Genomic DNA, 19,411 nt, shown 5'->3' on the forward strand with positions numbered 1-19,411 from the left:
ATGGTTTTGTAGTTTTACGAAAAAAATTGTAACGCGGACAAATTTCAATTAAGTGACAGTGACTAGTAATTAAGTGTGGTAGATACTCAATTCAAATAAGCATTTTTCTTTTGTGTGGTACAAAATCAAAATCCAAACAGAATTCTAAACACTTTGTGTTGTCTTTTTTTCTCTCTCTCTCTCTCTTTGAATCGAGAAGTCGGCAAACATAAGGTATTAGGTGATGGAGAATGATATTGGACGGCTGAGACACATGTTGATGACGGTCTTCCTTTCTGGCTTCGCCGAGTTCATGGTAATACCTGTGATTACCGACGTCACCGTCGCTGCCGTGTGCTCCGCTCCAGACGACTCATGTTCTCTAGCCGTTTACCTCACTGGTTTCCAACAAGTGGTACCAACCTTTACTTACACATTTATACTTCCTTAGTTCCTTTAGTCTCTCCCTTTGATCTTCATTTCATGATTGTTAAATTTTTTTTTTTTTTCCTTGGCTTAAACTGACATGACATATGCTTCCAAATGTCTCTCTAAACATGAAATTAAGGACCTATAATTCAGATGCATCGGCTATATGTTGTTTTTCATCCTAAATATTTTTAACGAATATATATGCTCTTTTATATTTGGAACTAAAGCTTTGACTTTGAGTGGTATTTTTTCCAAGTTTTCCTCTAATTAACTTTTTTTTAAACGATTTTTATTTAATTACGATTCTTCTATCTTCAACTAATTTGTTATTCAAATTATATATTATTATATGTAATCACTTTTAATTTTTTTTAACTATTAGTATATGTTATATTCTTGATGAGTTTTTGTGTGTGCTAATGATGAGAGCTACTATCAAATGAAGGCAATAGGGATTGGGACGATGATAATGATGCCGGTAATTGGGAATCTATCAGACAGATATGGGATTAAAACAATCCTCACAGTTCCTATGTGTCTCTCCATTATTCCTCCTGGTTCGTTTTTTTTGTCTCTATTTTATTTTTGTTTTTGTTACATATCATTCGTGGGGAGTCAGACTGACGCAAAGAAAAGAACACACTAAATATATTATTAACTCACTCAATAAAACCAACACCAAAAGAATAAGATATGTGTACGTCAGTGTATTCTATATTCTTTAATTATATGGACAATATTACGTGGACGTAAAGAAGCTTTACCCCACTTCAATACACGTACATGCCCATGTATCGTCGTTTTCCCTACCACTACTAGTGTTCACCTCACAAATACCACTAGTTTAAATGGCAACACAAAAAAAAAAAAAATCAATCTTTATAAATTTTATCTATCGATTTTAACTGAATTAAGTGTTTTTTTTTCAATCTTACAACTGAAAATAAATTAACTACCAGAACTTAAAAGTTTTGAATCGCAATTACAAACAAGGCTTAATCATTTTACACGAAAACAGTTTAGTGGATTTCTTTTGCACGTTCATTCCTCACACACTCACTAGTTACATACGTTGAATTCTTGGACATACTTTTTGTTCGAATGGTCGCACAATTATCAATTAAAGCTTAAATCAAAATAAAATAAATAAAGGGCAACAAGTGATGCGCGATTTAGTAAGTACATTTTTTTTTTCTAAACCTTATTATCTTGCCTACATAACAAATTTTATTTGATCTTGTATCTCCCTCTTTCATGTATATAAAACTTATAATATTATCTTGCCTGCAATCTTTCACAGCTGAGCGCCATAAATTAAAGACAATAAAATTGTAATTATATAGCCAAATAAATTAACTATTCCGTTGTTTGATTCTTATATACTTTCTAGAATAATAATGTCTCATATTATCAAAAGAAAATAATTCTATTGTTTGATTTTGGCAGTAATTTTAGGGTACAGAAGGGATACAAATTTCTTCTATGTGTATTATATAAGCAAGATTCTAACCTCTATGGTATGCCAAGGCACCGTCGCCGTCCTCGCTTATGCTTATGTGGTACATTTTAATTTTTAATAAATAATCGTATCTAATTTTTTATCAGGTTACTTCAAATAAAATTCCTTTTGAGGAAAATTTTTTGTTCAGGCAGAAAATATTAACGGCAGCAATGGCAGTGCAAGAACATCAGCATTTGGTATTTTAACTGGTATCCAAACAATCGCAGGACTTTTCGGAGCACTAGTTGCTCGTTTTCTACCCATATCTTTGAATTTTCAGGTATTTTTATCATCACTATACATTTTTTGTTTTGATTTTTTTGGTTGGTTTATATCACTATACATTAATTCATTGGAATATGAAATTCTCATGTGATCCAAAGTCTAAGGTTTTTTTTTTTTTTTTGGGAGTAATAAGGTTTCTGCTATAACATTTCTCGTTAGTCTGGTGTACATGAGAGTTTTCCTAAAGGAAAGGCTAAACGATAATGAAGATGATGATCATCATGATGGTACATATCATCACGATGATCATGATAGTAACAATGTCGGAATGTTAGGAGAGCCGATTCTGAACGACACACCCATTAAAACACGTGTCTTTCACAAGAAGTATTCTTCATTGAAAGATATGATCAGCTTGATGAAGACTAGGTATATTTTATACATATTTATGTACTTCATGCATGTATATTGTTATTGTAAATGATTGGATATGGGTTTTATTAATGCATGCATGCAGCACCATATTCGTACAAGCATTGGTTATTACATTCTTCAGCAGTTTCTCAGAGAGTGGACTGGAGTCTGCTTATTTGGTTTATCTCATATATATAGATATTATTTACTCTTTAATTTACATATTGAGTTTTTTATATTAATGAACTAATACGTATGATTTTTTTTTATAACTATGCAGTACTTTTTGAAAGCACGTTTTGGATTTGACAAGAAACAGTTTGCTGAACTCGTATTGTTGCTTAACATCGTTGGATCTTTCACTCAAGTAAATAGATTACGATTGATTATATTATGAACATAATATTTATAATTAAGTACATTGTAATATCTTTTCTAAGTTAATTTGATATTATTAATGTTTTCTCAGCTGTTTGTACTACCAAGATTTGCATCAGCCATTGGAGAACGCAAGCTTTTATCAACAGGGCTTTTTATGCAATTCTTGAACGTAAGCATATTTGTTTCTTACTGATGTTTCTATTGATACCTTAATATAATTAATTGATCTCGTTACATAGAAGTATTAAAATTGTTCATATTTCGGGATTTGTGATGCAGATGGCCATTGTCAGCATTTCTTGGGCACCATGGGTGAGTCAATCAAAACTAGGGATATGATTCAAAGTTCAATCTCAATTTGATTTTGCTTCTTTTTTTTTTTTCGATTTCGCAGGTTCCTTACTTCACCACTATCTTTGTACTTCCAGGAGCCTTGTTTGTGATTCCGGCGGTAAGACATTTTTATTTTTAATCAGTCATTTATAACGCTCTAAATCTTGCCTGATACTTAACAAAATTTGTGAGTAATCTCCCATCGGAAATGAAATAAGACCTAGAGTAATATATAATGAATAATATCTCACATAGAGAATTAGGCAGAATTCTTAAGTTATATTGGCAATCAGAGTGGCCTATATTATAAACAATTTTTTTTTTCTTTATTATAAACATGGACCAATACATTCATCGTCAAAATGGTTTTAAATTCGGATTCTATAAAATTAAAAGTTCGAACATTTTCGGATGCAGGTTTGTGGTATTGCCTCAAGACAGGTCGGAACTGGTGAACAGGTAAAAGCTAGTAAAGATTGAATACTGGGTTGGTATCAGTATTCCAAACAAAAAAAAAAAAGAGCACAAACTATTGTTTGAATTTCTGTAGGGAAAGGTGCAAGGATGCATATCTGGAGTGAGGTCCTTTGGCGCAGTCGTGGGACCATTTGCATTGAGTCCATTGACAGGTTTGTAAGGCCGTAAGAACACAAACTACTACTAAATTCCATTCATGTCTTTTGACACATTTAAAATTTTGGTTTCATGTATGTAGCATTGTTTCTTTCTGATAATGCACCGTTCTATTTCCCTGGATTCTGCCTTCTTTGCGTCTCCTTGTCCTCGGTACGTGTGGCTATCTCATCCATCTACAATATTTTTTATTTGATTAAAATATTATGATGGACCAAGATGTTTTGCATGCGCAGTTGATCGGGTTTTTTCAAAGTCTATTTATCAAAGATGTTCCTACTCCACCATTGAACAAAGCAAGTAACAAGACCTCAAGGGACGAAGTGTGATTACAAGAACTCATCAATCGAAACTAGTGATCTGATTCAAAGTTCCTCAACACTTCCCAAAGTCAAACAAATCTCTGATAAATTTATTAACTTCCAACGAAAATTAAACTCATGTCTCCCCTAAACAGGAAAAAATATAATGTCAATTTCGATTTTAGCATTGATACACACTATAAATTGTCAACTGTGATTTGGAAATATTATTTTACATGCAGTCGATTCATGATGGTTTATACATACCCGGCCTTACAAACTTTTTTTTTTAAGTTTAATAAACTTTAAAATATAGTGGAAGTCACAAACTTCAGTACTACAGCTATTAATCTTGAATCAATTACAAGATAAGCTTACTTCAGTACTACAGCTATTAATCTTGAATCAATTACAAGATAAGCTTTTTTTTCTGGCATTTATAGTTTTTGGCATTTACCTTAAAATCTTCTAAAAACATAAGTTAATATTTTTTTTTTGGGTTTAGTAGGACCAATTTTGGTTTAGGGTATATCTTTTGTTATTAAGTATGTGTTTTATGAGAAAAAAAAAAATCCAAATCTTTAGTTTTTATAAACAACAAAAATGGCAAATTTCAAATATTTTAGTAAAAATGGCAAATTTGAAAAATGGTTAGCCAATCTTTGGGAGAATTTCAAAATACTCATTCTCTAAATTTTTATCAAAAATACCTCTAAGACTTTGAAATCTTCCCAAATACGTGTGTAACTTTGTAAAAGCATACACAAACTATTTTCTATATGTATAAAACTTTATAAATTAACGACATTTCTATTAAAATGGAGAGAGTATATCAGAAGGATCTAACTCATGGCAAGATTCGGGTACACCCGACAGTGTTCGGGTAGATGACCATGTTCGGGTAGTTCCGACCGAATTTGGGTTTAAGGGGTTTATGAATTTATCAAACATTCGGTTTTGTTTTGGTTTTGGTCACGTTGGGTTGGGTTGGTTCGGATGACAAAATTTATAATCCTATAAATACCCTAAGGCCTTGAATGACACCTGATTTTGCAGTGGTTTTTGGCTTTAGATTCTACAAAATCCACTTTTGAAGCCATTCACGATTATGAAAAAATAGATTTCCTAAAATTTAGAAAAACCAGTTTTTGGAGTATTTTTGAATTTCCTTCATAAAATCTAAAAACCACATTTTGTGGGTTTCCACCGTGACTTTTTTTTCTTTTTTCTTTTTTCTAATATAAATATTTATTTTAATTTACTTATTAAATTCCAAAACAAACGAAACCTTATTTTTGTGCAAGGAACAAACTAAAACATATTCTAGGGGTATTTACTAAAGACTTGCATATTTGTTATTATTAAACTAAATTTTCTTATATAATTTTTTTACTATAAAAGAGCTACGTTTTGTCTTCTACACAGACAAATTTCATTCCCATCCTATGAGTGCAAACATCTCTGCAAATCAAGCTTGAATTTTGCGGTAAATTTTAGTCTAACACCATTATCTATTTATATCAACACTATTTATTTAGAAAATTTTATTTTGTTGTTATGATGTTTACATTAAAATTTATTGTAGGTATGGGTTATCGAGGACAATCATCAAATGCCAGAGAGGTACTTATTTAGTTGATATGTTTATTTTCTAGTGATGTCTATCCTACCGTAGTACAAAATTACCATGACTAATTATGTGTATGTAAACAATTAATATGATATAAAGCCGAAGATTCAATGGACCGATAGTATGGTTCATCATTTACTTGAAATATATGAGATTGAGATGGAGCTTATTAATTGGCGTATTGGCCCTCTAAAGGAAGAGAGTAAATCGAGAATTAGAAAAGGATTTCAAGAAGCCACAGGTCACGATCTTGAATGGCTTTCACTAAAAAACAAAATTTACAGTTTCAAAAAACTTTATGATGTTTATTGTCGTCTGATCGAAAAAACTGGAGTTGGACTTGATCCCACCACTCTAGCTATTGACATGAACGACTCATGGTGGAATGAACGTATTAAGGTAATATTTACGTATCCTATCACATGATATTGTTAGTTAAGAACATATATGGTAAACTGATACATTAAACTTTTTTTTTATATAGGAAACACCAATTGCTTTAAAGCTCCGAGCAAATCCTCTTATCGACCTTGATATATTGGATCGGCTTTTCAGTACCAAACACATCAATTCAGATCATATAGCTAGTAATATAGCTGAAGAAGATTCTGATTCAGATGAAGAATTATAGCAAAATGATACTCCGATGCAGTATATGGAAGGGATTCAGGATGAAATTTCTGCATCATTATAGAGTTTTCGATGATGATGATAGTAATTTTGCAATAATGTGTTTTCTATTTGCAATAAAAGTATTTTTTTTTCTGCATCATTGTATTTTTTTTTATCTTTAAATAAAAATTTATAATCTTTATTTTACTATTTTTAAAATAATTATTATACATAAAAACCAAAAACTAATTAAGTTACCATTCAAGATTTTGCAAACTAAAATCTACAGCAAAAATCAAAAACTTAAAAAATCAAAATCCAAAATCCAAAATCCAAAAACCAAAATCTAAAAACCAGTAAAAAACCAGCAGCCATTCATGGCCTAAATAACGAACACCAAAAAAAAGCTCTTAAAATTGGTTAAATTTGAATTAACTTGGCTAAACTTTAACAAAACAAAAATTATATAAAATTAATTGATTTTTAGATTTATAATTATAATTTTGGACAATTGGATATCAAAGTTAAATCCCCTATTTAATAAAACGGAAGTACACGACTTCAAATTTGTAGACTATATAATTTTAATAGTAGGTTATAAATGGGTTATAAAAAATTGTATTAATTTGTTACAATATGTTAGGTGTACACGGAAGATTTTAGGAGATAATCTTAATTCTCTTTTACACCAAAATATATCCTCCAAAGATTTGATTGCTACATTACGTTGATTACAAAAACAATAAACAGAATATTCTGAATTAATTCTCTATAGAAAAAACATTTGATAAACATAAAAAAAAAATCTAAGCAAATAATAACAATTAATACCCATGCTAGAGCACATGTTGAAATTCCTTTTATTTATATTACATGCTATAACATGTAATGTTAAAATTAATATTATAGCATGTTTGTTATATGTAATGTTAATATTACATGCTATATTAATTGTAATATGCAAATATTAAATGCTATATCAAATGTTAATCAAATGCGGTGTTTGAAGACTATTATTCCCGATGAAAATGATCATCGTGTGTATAGCATGATCCAACAATGACTAAAAAACTTGCATATGATTTTTTCATAATATTTTATCCAAAAAATTATTAAAAAATCATATAAATTATATTTTATCATAATAATTATAAAAGAAACAAAACGAATTACAACCCGTGCTCTAGCACGGGTCATAATCTAGTATCATTAATATTTTGGATATCTAACTATATAATCATGTATTTAGGTACCTGTTTAGGTATCAGGTCGGTTCTGGGTATTATCTGATACCCACGTATAAGAGTACATTATATTTGATTCTATAGAATTCTGGGTTAAGATTTTAAGTCCGGTTTTTTTGCTCAGTCCTATATTTGAGTATCACATTACCTGCATAATTTTCATCGGATGTTGATAAGTTGATCATAAATTTCAGTGAAACACAAACCCGGTATCTAATTGACAGTAGTAGTTTTTTTTTTTTTTGGTTAAATGATCTTATAATTTTTATAACATAGTTTATCTAATGAAAGTGATCATGGTTTAGTGGCAAATGATAACTCTGTTGAGAACAGACACTATCACACTAGAAATTAAGTCTCGTTTACTACAAATGTAATAATTTGGCTAATGTGTCGCTATGTTACGATCTAATGTTGGAGAAAAAAAAAAGGTGTACCTAACATGTGACCGATATCAAGATAGTACTTTATTGTTTTGAAGTGCCAAGAAATGGCAAAAGCATGTCAAGATGGACAACAGAAAAGAAAAAGAAAAAAAAAAAGAAGAAAGAAAAAGAAAAATATCTTTAAATAATTGGCTTCTATTATTTTTTTTCTCTGTAGCAACAAGAACAGCAACAGCAAGCTTTTTCATGGTCACTTCCATTAGAGGAAGGTACTAAGAAAGATCCGAACCCTGGTCCCAAGTTTTATGTTGTATCTAAGCGTTAGACTCGAACCACTGGAACTAGATCAGACTTGGTAATTGGCTTTCATTTTATAGGTAGGTAGCTTTTTATTTCGGATATGCAGAACCCTTTTTCACAGTTTCTTTAATTTTGTGTAGGTAGCTAATAATATGCAGCAATCGAATTAGATACTACTTTATATGTTCCATATTTAACAAGTTGACAAATCTATAGACAGCTTTTGTGTTGAGAATAACATATTACTGCGTTGTCAGATTGCGACGTACGATACAAAAATTTAATCATAGACTTTCGAGGTTTTGTAGTTTTACAAAAAATTGTAACGCAGACAAATTTCAATTATATAAGTGACAGTGACTAGTATTTAAGTGTGATGGATACTCAATTCATATAGTGCATTTTTCTTTTTTTCTTTAGTGTGGTAGAAAATCAAAATCCAAACAAAATCTAAACACTTTGTGTTCTTTTTTGTTTTGCTTTTTGTTTTCTCTCTCTCTCTCTCTCAATCGAGAAGTCGGCAAACATAAGGTATATTAAGTGATGGAGAATGAAATTGGAGGGCTGAGGCACATGTTGATGACGGTCTTCCTCTCTAGCTTCGCCGAGTTCATGGTAATACCTGTGATTACCGACGTCACCGTCGCTGCCGTGTGCTCCGCTCCAGGCGACTCATGTTCTCTGGCCGTTTACCTCACTGGTTTCCAACAAGTGGTACCAACCTTTACATACACATTTATACGTCCTTTAGTCTCTCCCCTTTGATCTGCATTTATTGATTGTTAAACTGAAATTGAGAACCGACAATTCAGAATTTCAGATGCATCGGCTTGAGTTTTTTCCATCCTAAATATTTTTAAAGAATATATTCTCTTTCATAGTATATTATAAACAAAAGCTTATAATAAAGTCATTTTTCTTTCTCAATTGAGTTTAACTCTACATTCTTCCAAAGTTTCACATATCATAATAAAAAAAAAATGGAAATGAGTCAAAATAATGATTTTTGTGGTGATAAAGAATTATGAAGGAAATTTTTTTTCCTCTATTTTCTTTTAAACGATTTTTATTTTATTTTAACTCTTCTATCTTTAATTAATTTGTTTATATCAAAAACAACACACGTTATTCAAATCAATAAATATATCATTATATGTAATTAATATGATTTCTAATAATAAAACTATTTCATAATTTTTTTTTAAACTAATTATATGTTATAATCTTGATGACCTTGCTAATGATGAGAACTACTACTAAATGAAGGCAATAGGGATTGGGACGATGATAATGATGCCGGTAATTGGTAATCTATCAGACAGATATGGGATCAAAACAATCCTCACACTTCCTATGTGTCTCTCCATTGTTCCTCCTGGTTCGTTTTTTCTTTTCTTTTGTCTCTTTTATTTTCGTTTTTGTAAATTTTCATTCGTGTGGGAGTCAGTAACTGACTGACCCAAAGAAAAGATCTCACCAACTATATTCTCTCGATAAAACCAACACCAAAAGGATAAGATAGGTGTACGTCAATGTATTGTTCTTTATTTGGAAATATTCCGTGGAAGTAAAGAAGCTTTCACCCACTTCAATACACGCACATCTATCGTCGTTTTCCCACCACTACTAGTGTCCACCTCCCAAATTCCATTATTTTAAATGGCAACACAAATAAGCAAATCATTCTTTAGAAATGTAAATATGTAAACTATCGATTTTAACTGAATTCAAAATGTGTTTTTCAATCTTACAACTGAAAGTAAACTACCAGAACTTTTTTTTTTTTTTTTGGACAACCATATGCTTCATTCCATTAGAATAGAACACCACATACAAGGTAAGATACAAAGTTTAAATAACAACAAAGGTAGGCAATCCCCAAAGCCAAAATAACAAAGGTACATAAGTAGATAGGGGTCATCGAGATTGTAGTCTTGAGAGCTATGAACCAATTCCTGTGAAAGATTATGGAGCCTGTGAGGTCAAGCAATATCGGTGTAACTTCCAAAGACAAGTCGGTGGAAGAGAAGTTGGCCGCTGACTTCGATTGAAGACTAAGCGACGTTAAAGAAGCCAAGGTTGGGAACCTCATCGGGGTGAGGATGTCTACTCGAAGTAGAGCCTTAGCAGAGGTGTGAGCAGGGTTGCAAATGCTCTGGTTGAGGATAAAAGGAGCGATGGACAGGGTAACTGGGTACTGTGTGCAACTCGGGCAGAAAAGGTGGTAACCCCCACTCCATGGAGTTGGGATCATAATGCCACTGATCTTTAGAGTTTTGGGAGGGAACTTCACAAAGTTAAAAAATTGCAGTTTAGAGTTCTTAGTAGGCAAGCGAGATGGTGAAGGGAGCGTGAAGATACATCGGTAATCACAGCGCCTTATGGTCTGGATCATAATGCCGAGTTCATTCAGGCATTTGCCTTCAAGAGCCGAATCAAAGGGTAGAACTAAAAGCAGGTTCCCTAAAGAAAGCCTTAACCAATCTAGCAACAATGGTGATTTACTTTCCAAATGCAGTCTTCGAACAAATGGTTCCATAAATCTACACACTAATTGCCTAGGGTGGGAAGGATTTGAGTTACGAGCAAACCTGGATAAAAGCATATGAGGAACAATTGCGACATCTAATGGTAACGGGCTCCAAAACCTTAGTGGGCCGAGATTTGTTGGGCCCAACAATGGGAAACCTAGTTTCTCAAGCGGGTGTATCGTACGGATCATGCGGCGGCCAGGTTGGGCGGATGTCGGATTCAGGGTCTCAGTCATCTCCGGTGAAGAGAGGGATGGTGGTTGGAGGTTGAGAATGGAGCTTGAGGTAACAGAATGGAGCTTAAGATCTCCGGTACAGGAACTCGATGCCAGAGTGGGAGAGCCGTCGTGTGCCATCGACATCCTCACCAGGTTCAGCGTAATCGATGGTTCAAGAAGGTCTACTTCCGCCATCTCTGAAGTCTGATATGAGGTCTTCTCTTGGTGGATCATAGTTCCAGATCTGATAATAGTTGGGTCATCAGATACCATCTCCGGTAAAGAGTCTTTTTGCATGTAGGAGCAGGGAAACTCCGGCCAGCAGTTGTTCTCTTCGGAATTCAGATCGGTGATTGAGGTTAGGTGAGTGGGAGGGGATATAAAGGGATTAAAGGGGAAATAGAACTTAACTAAAACTAAAACTAGAACAACAACAAGACAAAGAGAGCGAGAACAGAGAGAGGAGTTGGGTTAAGTCCCGACGCCGGCAAAGAAAAGCTTCGCCGGCGCCGGACGAGAGAAATGAAAGGGGTTCCTCGATTATCACGCCTGGGAGAGAATAAGAGTTTTTTTTGTTTTGACTGTAAACTACCAGAACTTAAAAGGTTTTAATTAGCAATTACAAGCAAGGCTTAATCATTTTACACGAAAACAGTTTAGTGGATTTGCGTCTTTCCCACGTTCAATTCTCACACACTTACCAGTCACATAATTTGAATTCTTGGACATGCTTTTTGTTTCAATGGTCACACAATTATCAATTAAAGCTTATAATAATAATAATAATAATAATAATAAAGGGCAACAAGTGATGCGACTTAGTAAGTACATTTTTTTCTTTCTAAAACTTATTATCTTGCCTACATAACAAATTTAATTTTCTCTTTCATATAAAAAAAACTTATAGTATTACCTGCAATCTTTCACAGCTCAGCCATAAATTAAAGACAAGAAACTTGTAATTATCTTGCCTGTAAACTAACTATTCCTTTGTTTGATTCTTACTTTCTAGAATATTGATGTCTCATAATATCCAAAGAAAATAATTCTGTTGTTTGATTTTGGCAGTAATTTTAGGGTACAGAAGAGATACAAATTTCTTCTATGCGTATTATATAAGCAAGATTCTAACCTCTATCGTATGCCAAGGCACGGTCACCGTCCTCGCTTATGCTTATGTGGTACATTTTGATAAATTATCGTCGTTTTATAATAAAATACTGTCTCTAATTTTTTTTTATTAAGTTACTTCAGATTAATTCATTTAGAGGTAATTTTTTTGTTCAGGCAGAAAATATTCACGGCAGTAATGGCAGTGCAAGAACATCAGCATTTGGTATTTTGACTGGTATCCAAACAATCGCAGGACTTTTCGGAGCACTAGTTGCTCGTTTTCTACCTATAGCTTTGAATTTTCAGGTATTTTTTATCATCACTATACATTTTTTTTTGTCGGTTTATATCACTATACATTAATTCATTCATTAGAATGTTAAATTTTCATGTGATCCAAAGTCTAAGATGTTTTTTTTTTTCGAAAAATTAGGTTTGTGCTATATCATTTCTCGCTGGTCTGGTGTACATGAGAGTTTTCCTAAAGGAAAGGCTAAACGACAATGAAGATGATGGTTATCATCATGGTACGTATCATCACGATGATCATGATAGTAACAATGTCGGAATGTTAGGAGAGCCGATCCTGAACAGCGTACCCATTAAAACACGTGTCTTTCACAAGAAGTATTCTTCATTGAAAGATATGATCAGCTTGATGAAGACTAGGTATATTTTATACATATTTATGTATATTATTATTATTGTAAGTGATGGTTATGGGTTTTATTAATGCATGCAGCACCATATTCGTACAAGCATTGGTTGTTACATTCTTCAGCAGTTTCTCAGAGAGTGGACTGGAGTCTGCTTTCTTGGTTTAGCTCATTATTTACTCCTTATTTTACATATTGAGTTTTTCTTTATATTAATGAACTAATACGTATGATTTTTTTTTGAAACTGTGCAGTACTTTTTGAAAGCACGTTTTGGATTTGACAAGAAACAGTTTGCTGATCTCGTATTGTTGGTTAACATCGTTGGATCTATCACTCAAGTAAATAGATTACGAGTGATTATATATCGCATGAACATAGTATTTATTACTAAATATGTTGTAATACTTTCTCTAAGTTAATTGATAGTATGTATTAATTAATGGTTTCTCAGTTGTTTGTACTACCAAGATTTGCATCTGCCATGGGAGAACGCAAGCTTTTATCAACAGGGCTTTTTATGCAATTCTTGAACGTAAGCATATTTATTTTTTATTTATGTTTCTATTGATACCTTAAATAATTAATTGATCTTGTAACATAGAAGTATTGAAATGGTTCATATTGGGGGTTTGTGATGCAGATGGCCATTGTCAGCATTTCTTGGGCACCATGGGTGAGTCAATCGAAACTAGGGATCTGATTCAAAGTTCCATCTCAATTTGATTTTGCTTTTGTTTTTGGTTTTCGATTTCGTAGGTTCCTTATTTCACCACTACCTTTCTACTTCCTGGAGCCTTGTTTGTGATTCCGTCAGTAAGATATATTTATTTAATTAGTCTTTTAATGCTCTAGATCTTGCCTGATTCAATTACGAATAATATTCCACATCGGAAATGAAATACGACCTAGAGTAATATTTTGGAAATACGAATAATATCCCACATAGAAAATGAGGCAGAATTCTTAAGTTATATTGGGAATGAGAATGTTCATGTGGGATTGTCAAATTAGTATTAAATTGGTATTAAATTAGTATCTATATCTATATTAACATTTTTTTAAGTATATTTTGTTTTATGCCCTTTTAGTTTTGTTTATTTAAAAAGCTATTTACAACATTAACTCCTAAAATTTTTTTAAAACTTACATTACTCCACATTAACCACTAAAAATTTTCCAAAACTAAAATTACTCCAGATTTTGTTTCCTAAATATTTTACATTTCATTCCAACTAAAAAAAATAACAGCAATCAAATATGAAAATAGAAATTATCATATATTTAACCACACATTCTGTTGTGTTTTGAAGATATTTTATATCTGAATCCTTCGTAAACAAAGAAAACATCAATTTGATTCCCATATTGTTTTCCAAAACCTGTGAGCTTTGATTCTTAACGTAAGAAAATATTCGATTGACATTTATTTAAATATTATAATTAACATATATAAACTTAATAAAAATTTTAATTATTACGAATATATAAAATTAAAAAAGTCTAAAATATTATATAATGTGGTTATATAGTAGATGAGTTATAAAGAATACATGTTGAAATTAATAAAATATTATTAAATTTGTGTTAACATGGGTTAAATCCTTATTTAATTATTTATCAACGCTACTAATATTAGAATATTTGACATAAAATCAAGTTGATTTAACTAAGATTGTAGAAAATAATTAAATCATTAGGAAAAATGTGACTTAATCATAGCGTAAAAATTACTGATTATGTATTGAGATCCCTTATTTTTTGTTATAATAATTAAAAATAAAAATAGAATCTCAAACACTAAACAAAACAAACTAAATATAACTAACAAATAGTTATAAAATATATTGCGGGTTAAAAAATAATATAAATATTTAGCCACACAACAACCAGAAAATTTAATTATTACTCTATTTACAAAATATCCAATATTTAACAAATAAATACTACATAAAATAAAAATTATATGCCCGTAGTGTACCGCGGATTAAAACCTAGTTAAGATACAATTGGTGTTCATGTGGCAGTTATATTGGCAATGAGAGTGGCCTATATAATGAATGGACCAATATTATAATATTCGGAACATCGTCAAATTAGTATTAAATTCGAATTCCATAAAATTTAAAAGTTTGAACATTTTGGGATGCAGGTTTGTGGTATTGCCTCTAGAGAGGTCGGAACTGGTGAACAGGTAAAAGCTAGTAAAGATTGAATAATGGGTTTTTGTGGTATCAGTATTCCAAACAAAAACAAAAGAGCACAAACTATTGCTTGAATTGATGTAGGGAAAGGTGCAAGGGTGCTTATCTGGAGTGAGGTCCTTTGGCAGAGTCGTGGGACCATTTGCATTGAGTCCATTGACAGGTTTGTAAAGGCCGTAAGAACACAAACTACTACTAAGTTCTATTCATGTCTTTTGACACATTTAAAATTTTGGTTTCATGTATATAGCATTGTTTCTTTCTGATAATGCACCGTTCTATTTCCCTGGATTCTGCCTTCTTTGCGTCTCCTTATCCTCGGTACGTGTGGCTACCTCATCCATCAGAAATAACTTCGATTTCGATTAATTGTATATGAATATTATGATGGACCAAGATGTTTTGCATACGCAGTTGATTGGGTTCTTCCAAAGTCTATTTATTAAAGATGGTCCTACTCCACCATTGAACAAAGCAATCAACAAGACCTCAAGGGACGAAGTGTGATTACAAGAACTCACCAAGTATATAACAGAAGAGTGTATATATCTTTGTGGTATGTGATAAAAATGTATGATAAAAGACATGAATAGAACTCACTCTCACTACTGAAAAACATTGTAACATTGTATGATAAAAACAATGTTGATAAAAATGTATGATCAACATTTTCAAAAAGGAAAAAATAAGAAAAAGACGCAAGAGAGTCATTTCTCTCCTCTGCCACGAAATCACTCTCACTAAATATAATTAGTTTCTATTTCTTAAAGGTTCTATAAGACAAGTTTGTGATCCCTTCTTTGCTTTCACCATAATATATACAACACCATCATTACTAAAACACAATTTGCTGTCTCACATGCACCTTTAAATTGTTTTATCCACTAAAACCAAAAGCAGACACGCCTCTATTACCCTGAATCAGGGGTTTGAGACCAGCCAGGTGGAACTCTGCTCGAGACAACCATGGGCATTGTTTTGACATTGATGTCAAGTGGATGAAACCGGTATTGAACGTCGAGTTCGAGGAGGATTTTGATTACTTCCTCGACCAACAAGGCTCTTCTTGTGAATCTCTCACCCATGTTTTGGTGGTTAATTTTATGACACGGCCATATTGCTAACCTCACAATGTTCAAATCTTCCACATCTTTTACAATGATATCAGCTTTTGGGTACCAATACTCCGGCTTACTGTCGATGTAACTGCGGTTTTAGCCAAAAAAACAATATCATCATGGCCCTTTCATAATATATCAACTTAAGACATTAGGACAAGTTACCTAGATATTCTTTGTTTCATTGCAATAATCTTTTCAGGAGGGGTAGTAATGTGGACACAGCATGTGACTTCATCTCCCATGTCCGGACTACGGTGGTAATTGTGGATTGCTTTCTGCCATAGAAGAATATTCGGATACACAATCTTCAGATTGTCAGCTTTCAAGAACACTGTTGTGAGAATATTCATTTCCTCCACCACCATCTGCAATTTTGATCTTAGTACAATTATTCACTATTATATATAGACTCAAACACACACACACACACACACACACACACACACACACATATTTTAGCTTTTCAGTACCTCTACAGTGTCGATGACAACCCGATCACCAACATCGTAAGGGTGAATGATGAAGAGGAAGATGATTGACTCGAAGACGGTCTTAAGAGAGTTCCCAAACATGAAGGCTAAGAGTACAACTTGTGAAGTTAAAAATAAAAGGTACTTGGACGTGGCTATTTCAAGAAGGATTAGCCATATGACTACAATGACAATGGCAGTGAGAAAACTAATCATGTGATGGAGTTTGTTCACTGCTGTCTTGGTGTCATTGAGTGTTAAAGCAAGTGATCTTCGCTCTCTAAAAGCATTCACCTAATTAAGCAGAATCAACAACACAATTAGTGACATATGTACAAAATCTCAAGAACAAAAACTCTTTGTTAATTTTACCAGCCAGTTCTTCAAGGCTGATTTTGTAATCTTTTTGGTCACTAATGCTCCTTCAAAGAGGCTCATCGTCTTCATTGCCTCATCTACTGGCAAAAATCTCATCAAATCCTCCAGGTAGATGTGCCTTTTTTGTCATTCATATTAATTAGGTTTGTAAGAAAGATAGTTTTGTTTAAGAAAGAAGAGAAATTGTAGAATGATAAGACTCACTTTGTGCCAGGTTGAGCTACGTTCTTGAAAATCTTCCTTGCGGCTGCTTTAGCTTCTTTCTCACTCCTTATATGTCTGGTGGATTCATCGTCAGATGTGTTTTGTAGCGCTTGCTCGTCCAACGTAGTCAGCGAAACATTTCTCACAATCTTCATCAGTCTCTTCATGTTCCAAGCTGAAACGTTCTTCTGATTCATCTTGTGCAAATCATCCATTGTGATTCCGTTATCAGTTCCTGTCTTTGGGATGATTGGAGATGGAGATAATTTCGTGTTCACTGTACTCCCGCTTTTTTCCTGAGGAAACGCAGCGGAACAAAGCTCGGGTGATAAATCAGCTCCTCCTTTTTGCATCTTGAAGATCTCTTCTTGCGTTCGCTCTTCCTCTTCCTCAATCCTGCTCAGCTCAAGCATCGGAGGTCCAGATAACGTCTCGATCAAGTAATGATGAAACAGAGCTTCTTGAATCCGATCAAAGTATGTACTAACGTGGAACGAAGAGGCTAGAACTTTAACAACCAGTGTCTTGATCAACCACAAGACGGTGCTTAACAAGAAACATACCAAGATTTTGGACACGAGAAGAAGAACAACATCGCTCTGTGTTTCCCTTTCTACTTTCTTGTCGAACAAGAAATGCCAAGCGAGAAGGACTAAGCCAAGCCAGAGACAGTTCTGAACAGCCGTCTTCACACCGTACACAAAATAGAGGACCCGTTTCCTCAATAGGAAGTTTCTTTCAATAAAAAAGACGATGATTCGGATTCCACATCCCGAAACAAGCCTCCCACAGATAAGAACCAGCAAGACCACTTCCCATTTCCACAAATGAAGGCTCCAAAGAGTTGCTTTTCTCCACGTACGAAACGTTAGACTTAACACTAACGCAACTACGAGTGCTATCAAACTCAGCCACTGAAGCAACGTTATCGCATCCATTTTCAACCTTCGGTATTCCTCAGGAACATCTTCCTCAGCCAGTGAGTCGTCTTCTTCCTCAGTATCATCTGACTGTCTACCAAGTAAACCGGATCTTAACTGTTCAGATGTCCCCATCCAACTCGAATACTGTTGTTCCTCTTCTTGCGGCGGATCTATCAGCCTTGACCTCGCCTTCGCCCTAGAAACTAGCTCTGATTTCCTCATCGATGAACATCTTACAACTACCTCTCCTTCATCCTCTTGCTGCTCTAAATTCATCCTCATCGTAGCCGAAGAAAAAGAAGTCGAAGACGTACAAGAACGTACCGAACCGCACATGTCTTTGGTTCCTGAACTGTTCATTTTGAAAGAGACTCTCATTTCTTTAGAACCGAACATATTGTTGCTGTTGCTGATGCCAATATCCTCTGTTTCGTCGTTCACATCGAGTGCGATCTCCTCACGGCATTGCGAAAAATCAAAACTCCCACTCTTAACGTGATCATCTGTCACAATGTCTTGCCATAACTTATAGCTGGAACCTCGTTCCACCGCTGCTTTGTGGACGCTGAAGCTAGAACCACCAGAATCATCGTCAAGAACTTCTTGGTGTTTCTTCTTCTTCTTCTTCGTCTTCTCGGTTTGATCTCCGGTGCTTATAATCTGTTTATACGAGCTATGAGATTTAAAGGGTTTTCGGAAATCCATCAGAAAATCAAAAACAAAAACGTAAGAAAGAAAAAAAAAAACACAAAACTTAGAATCTTTAGAAAAAGAAACAGAAACTGTGACGATGATGACGATGATGCATTAGCAAACAAATGTTACGTTATATTTTAGAACAAGAGTTACGAGTTTAGGTGTATGTAATATTGTTCTTTTGTTCTCTGTTACTTAACTTACTAACAATTGTAATTGGTTTAGGAGTTTTTTAGACCACCATGAGTTGGATAAAGACTTAAAATAGCAATTAATTCGTCATTTGATAAAACGATCACTAAATTTAATGAATGTGGTTTTTACACATCTCACCTTCTAAGTTTGGTCTTTGATAATTTTCGTTATAGGGTGGGCACATTTAATTTATTAACATTAACAGCACCAACACAATCACTTATCTTAGTCATTTCGTCAAGCACCTTGCGTGCATGCCTTATTGTTCTTGCTTCTCTCGTTCCTGTCGTCATCATTAACAAGGTTAGTTAATTACGTTTTTGATCTTAA

The 19,411-nt window shown here is 33.4% G+C and overlaps 3 protein-coding genes across 13 annotated transcripts; 2 read left to right on the plus strand and 1 right to left on the minus strand.

Annotated features, from left to right (window-relative positions):
• Positions 1-8: 8 nt before the first annotated feature.
• LOC147927657 (uncharacterized) lies at positions 9-4,387 on the plus strand. Of its 4 annotated transcripts, XM_087488226.1 has the most exons (15): positions 9-78; positions 200-394; positions 857-968; positions 1,858-1,970; positions 2,061-2,192; positions 2,331-2,566; positions 2,655-2,730; positions 2,832-2,918; positions 3,021-3,101; positions 3,212-3,244; positions 3,327-3,383; positions 3,683-3,724; positions 3,816-3,894; positions 3,981-4,051; positions 4,135-4,387. In XM_087488226.1, the coding sequence occupies exons 2-15, from the start codon at positions 224-226 to the stop codon at positions 4,225-4,227; spliced, it is 1,383 nt and encodes a 460-aa protein (XP_087344352.1). In that variant the 5' UTR covers positions 9-78; positions 200-223; the 3' UTR covers positions 4,228-4,387. The 4 variants fall into 4 exon arrangements, 3 of the variants coding, with proteins under 3 accessions (XP_087344352.1, XP_087344351.1, XP_087344353.1); XM_087488225.1 differs by lacking the exon at positions 9-78 and having other exon boundaries at positions 108-394; XR_015582182.1 differs by lacking the exons at positions 9-78; positions 2,655-2,730 and having other exon boundaries at positions 108-394.
• A 3,800-nt stretch (positions 4,388-8,187) lies between these two features.
• Positions 8,188-15,825, plus strand: LOC147927658 (uncharacterized). 8 transcript variants are annotated; one of them, XR_015582184.1, is made up of 15 exons: positions 8,188-8,449; positions 8,890-9,086; positions 9,639-9,750; positions 12,190-12,302; positions 12,409-12,540; positions 12,668-12,903; positions 12,977-13,052; positions 13,145-13,231; positions 13,345-13,425; positions 13,534-13,566; positions 13,650-13,702; positions 15,043-15,084; positions 15,179-15,257; positions 15,345-15,415; positions 15,509-15,825. XR_015582184.1 is itself a non-coding variant. In XM_087488229.1 (15 exons), the coding sequence occupies exons 2-15, from the start codon at positions 8,916-8,918 to the stop codon at positions 15,599-15,601; spliced, it is 1,383 nt and encodes a 460-aa protein (XP_087344355.1). In that variant the 5' UTR covers positions 8,188-8,449; positions 8,890-8,915; the 3' UTR covers positions 15,602-15,825. The 8 variants fall into 8 exon arrangements, 4 of the variants coding, with proteins under 4 accessions (XP_087344355.1, XP_087344356.1, XP_087344357.1 ...); XM_087488229.1 differs by having other exon boundaries at positions 13,650-13,706; XM_087488230.1 differs by having other exon boundaries at positions 8,188-8,341; positions 13,650-13,706.
• A 10-nt stretch (positions 15,826-15,835) lies between these two features.
• Positions 15,836-19,163, minus strand: LOC147927659 (mechanosensitive ion channel protein 7-like). Its single transcript, XM_087488224.1, has 5 exons — positions 17,268-19,163; positions 17,058-17,181; positions 16,686-16,979; positions 16,378-16,580; positions 15,836-16,300 (listed from the first exon to the last, which is right to left on the minus strand). The coding sequence occupies exons 1-5, from the start codon at positions 18,893-18,895 to the stop codon at positions 16,006-16,008; spliced, it is 2,544 nt and encodes an 847-aa protein (XP_087344350.1). The 5' UTR covers positions 18,896-19,163; the 3' UTR covers positions 15,836-16,005.
• Between the last annotated feature and the right edge of the window lie 248 nt (positions 19,164-19,411).

Source organism: Camelina sativa, chromosome 15 (genome assembly GCF_030686135.1).
Source record: "Camelina sativa cultivar CO46 ecotype springtype chromosome 15, ASM3068613v1".
Lineage (NCBI taxonomy): Eukaryota > Viridiplantae > Streptophyta > Magnoliopsida > Brassicales > Brassicaceae > Camelina > Camelina sativa.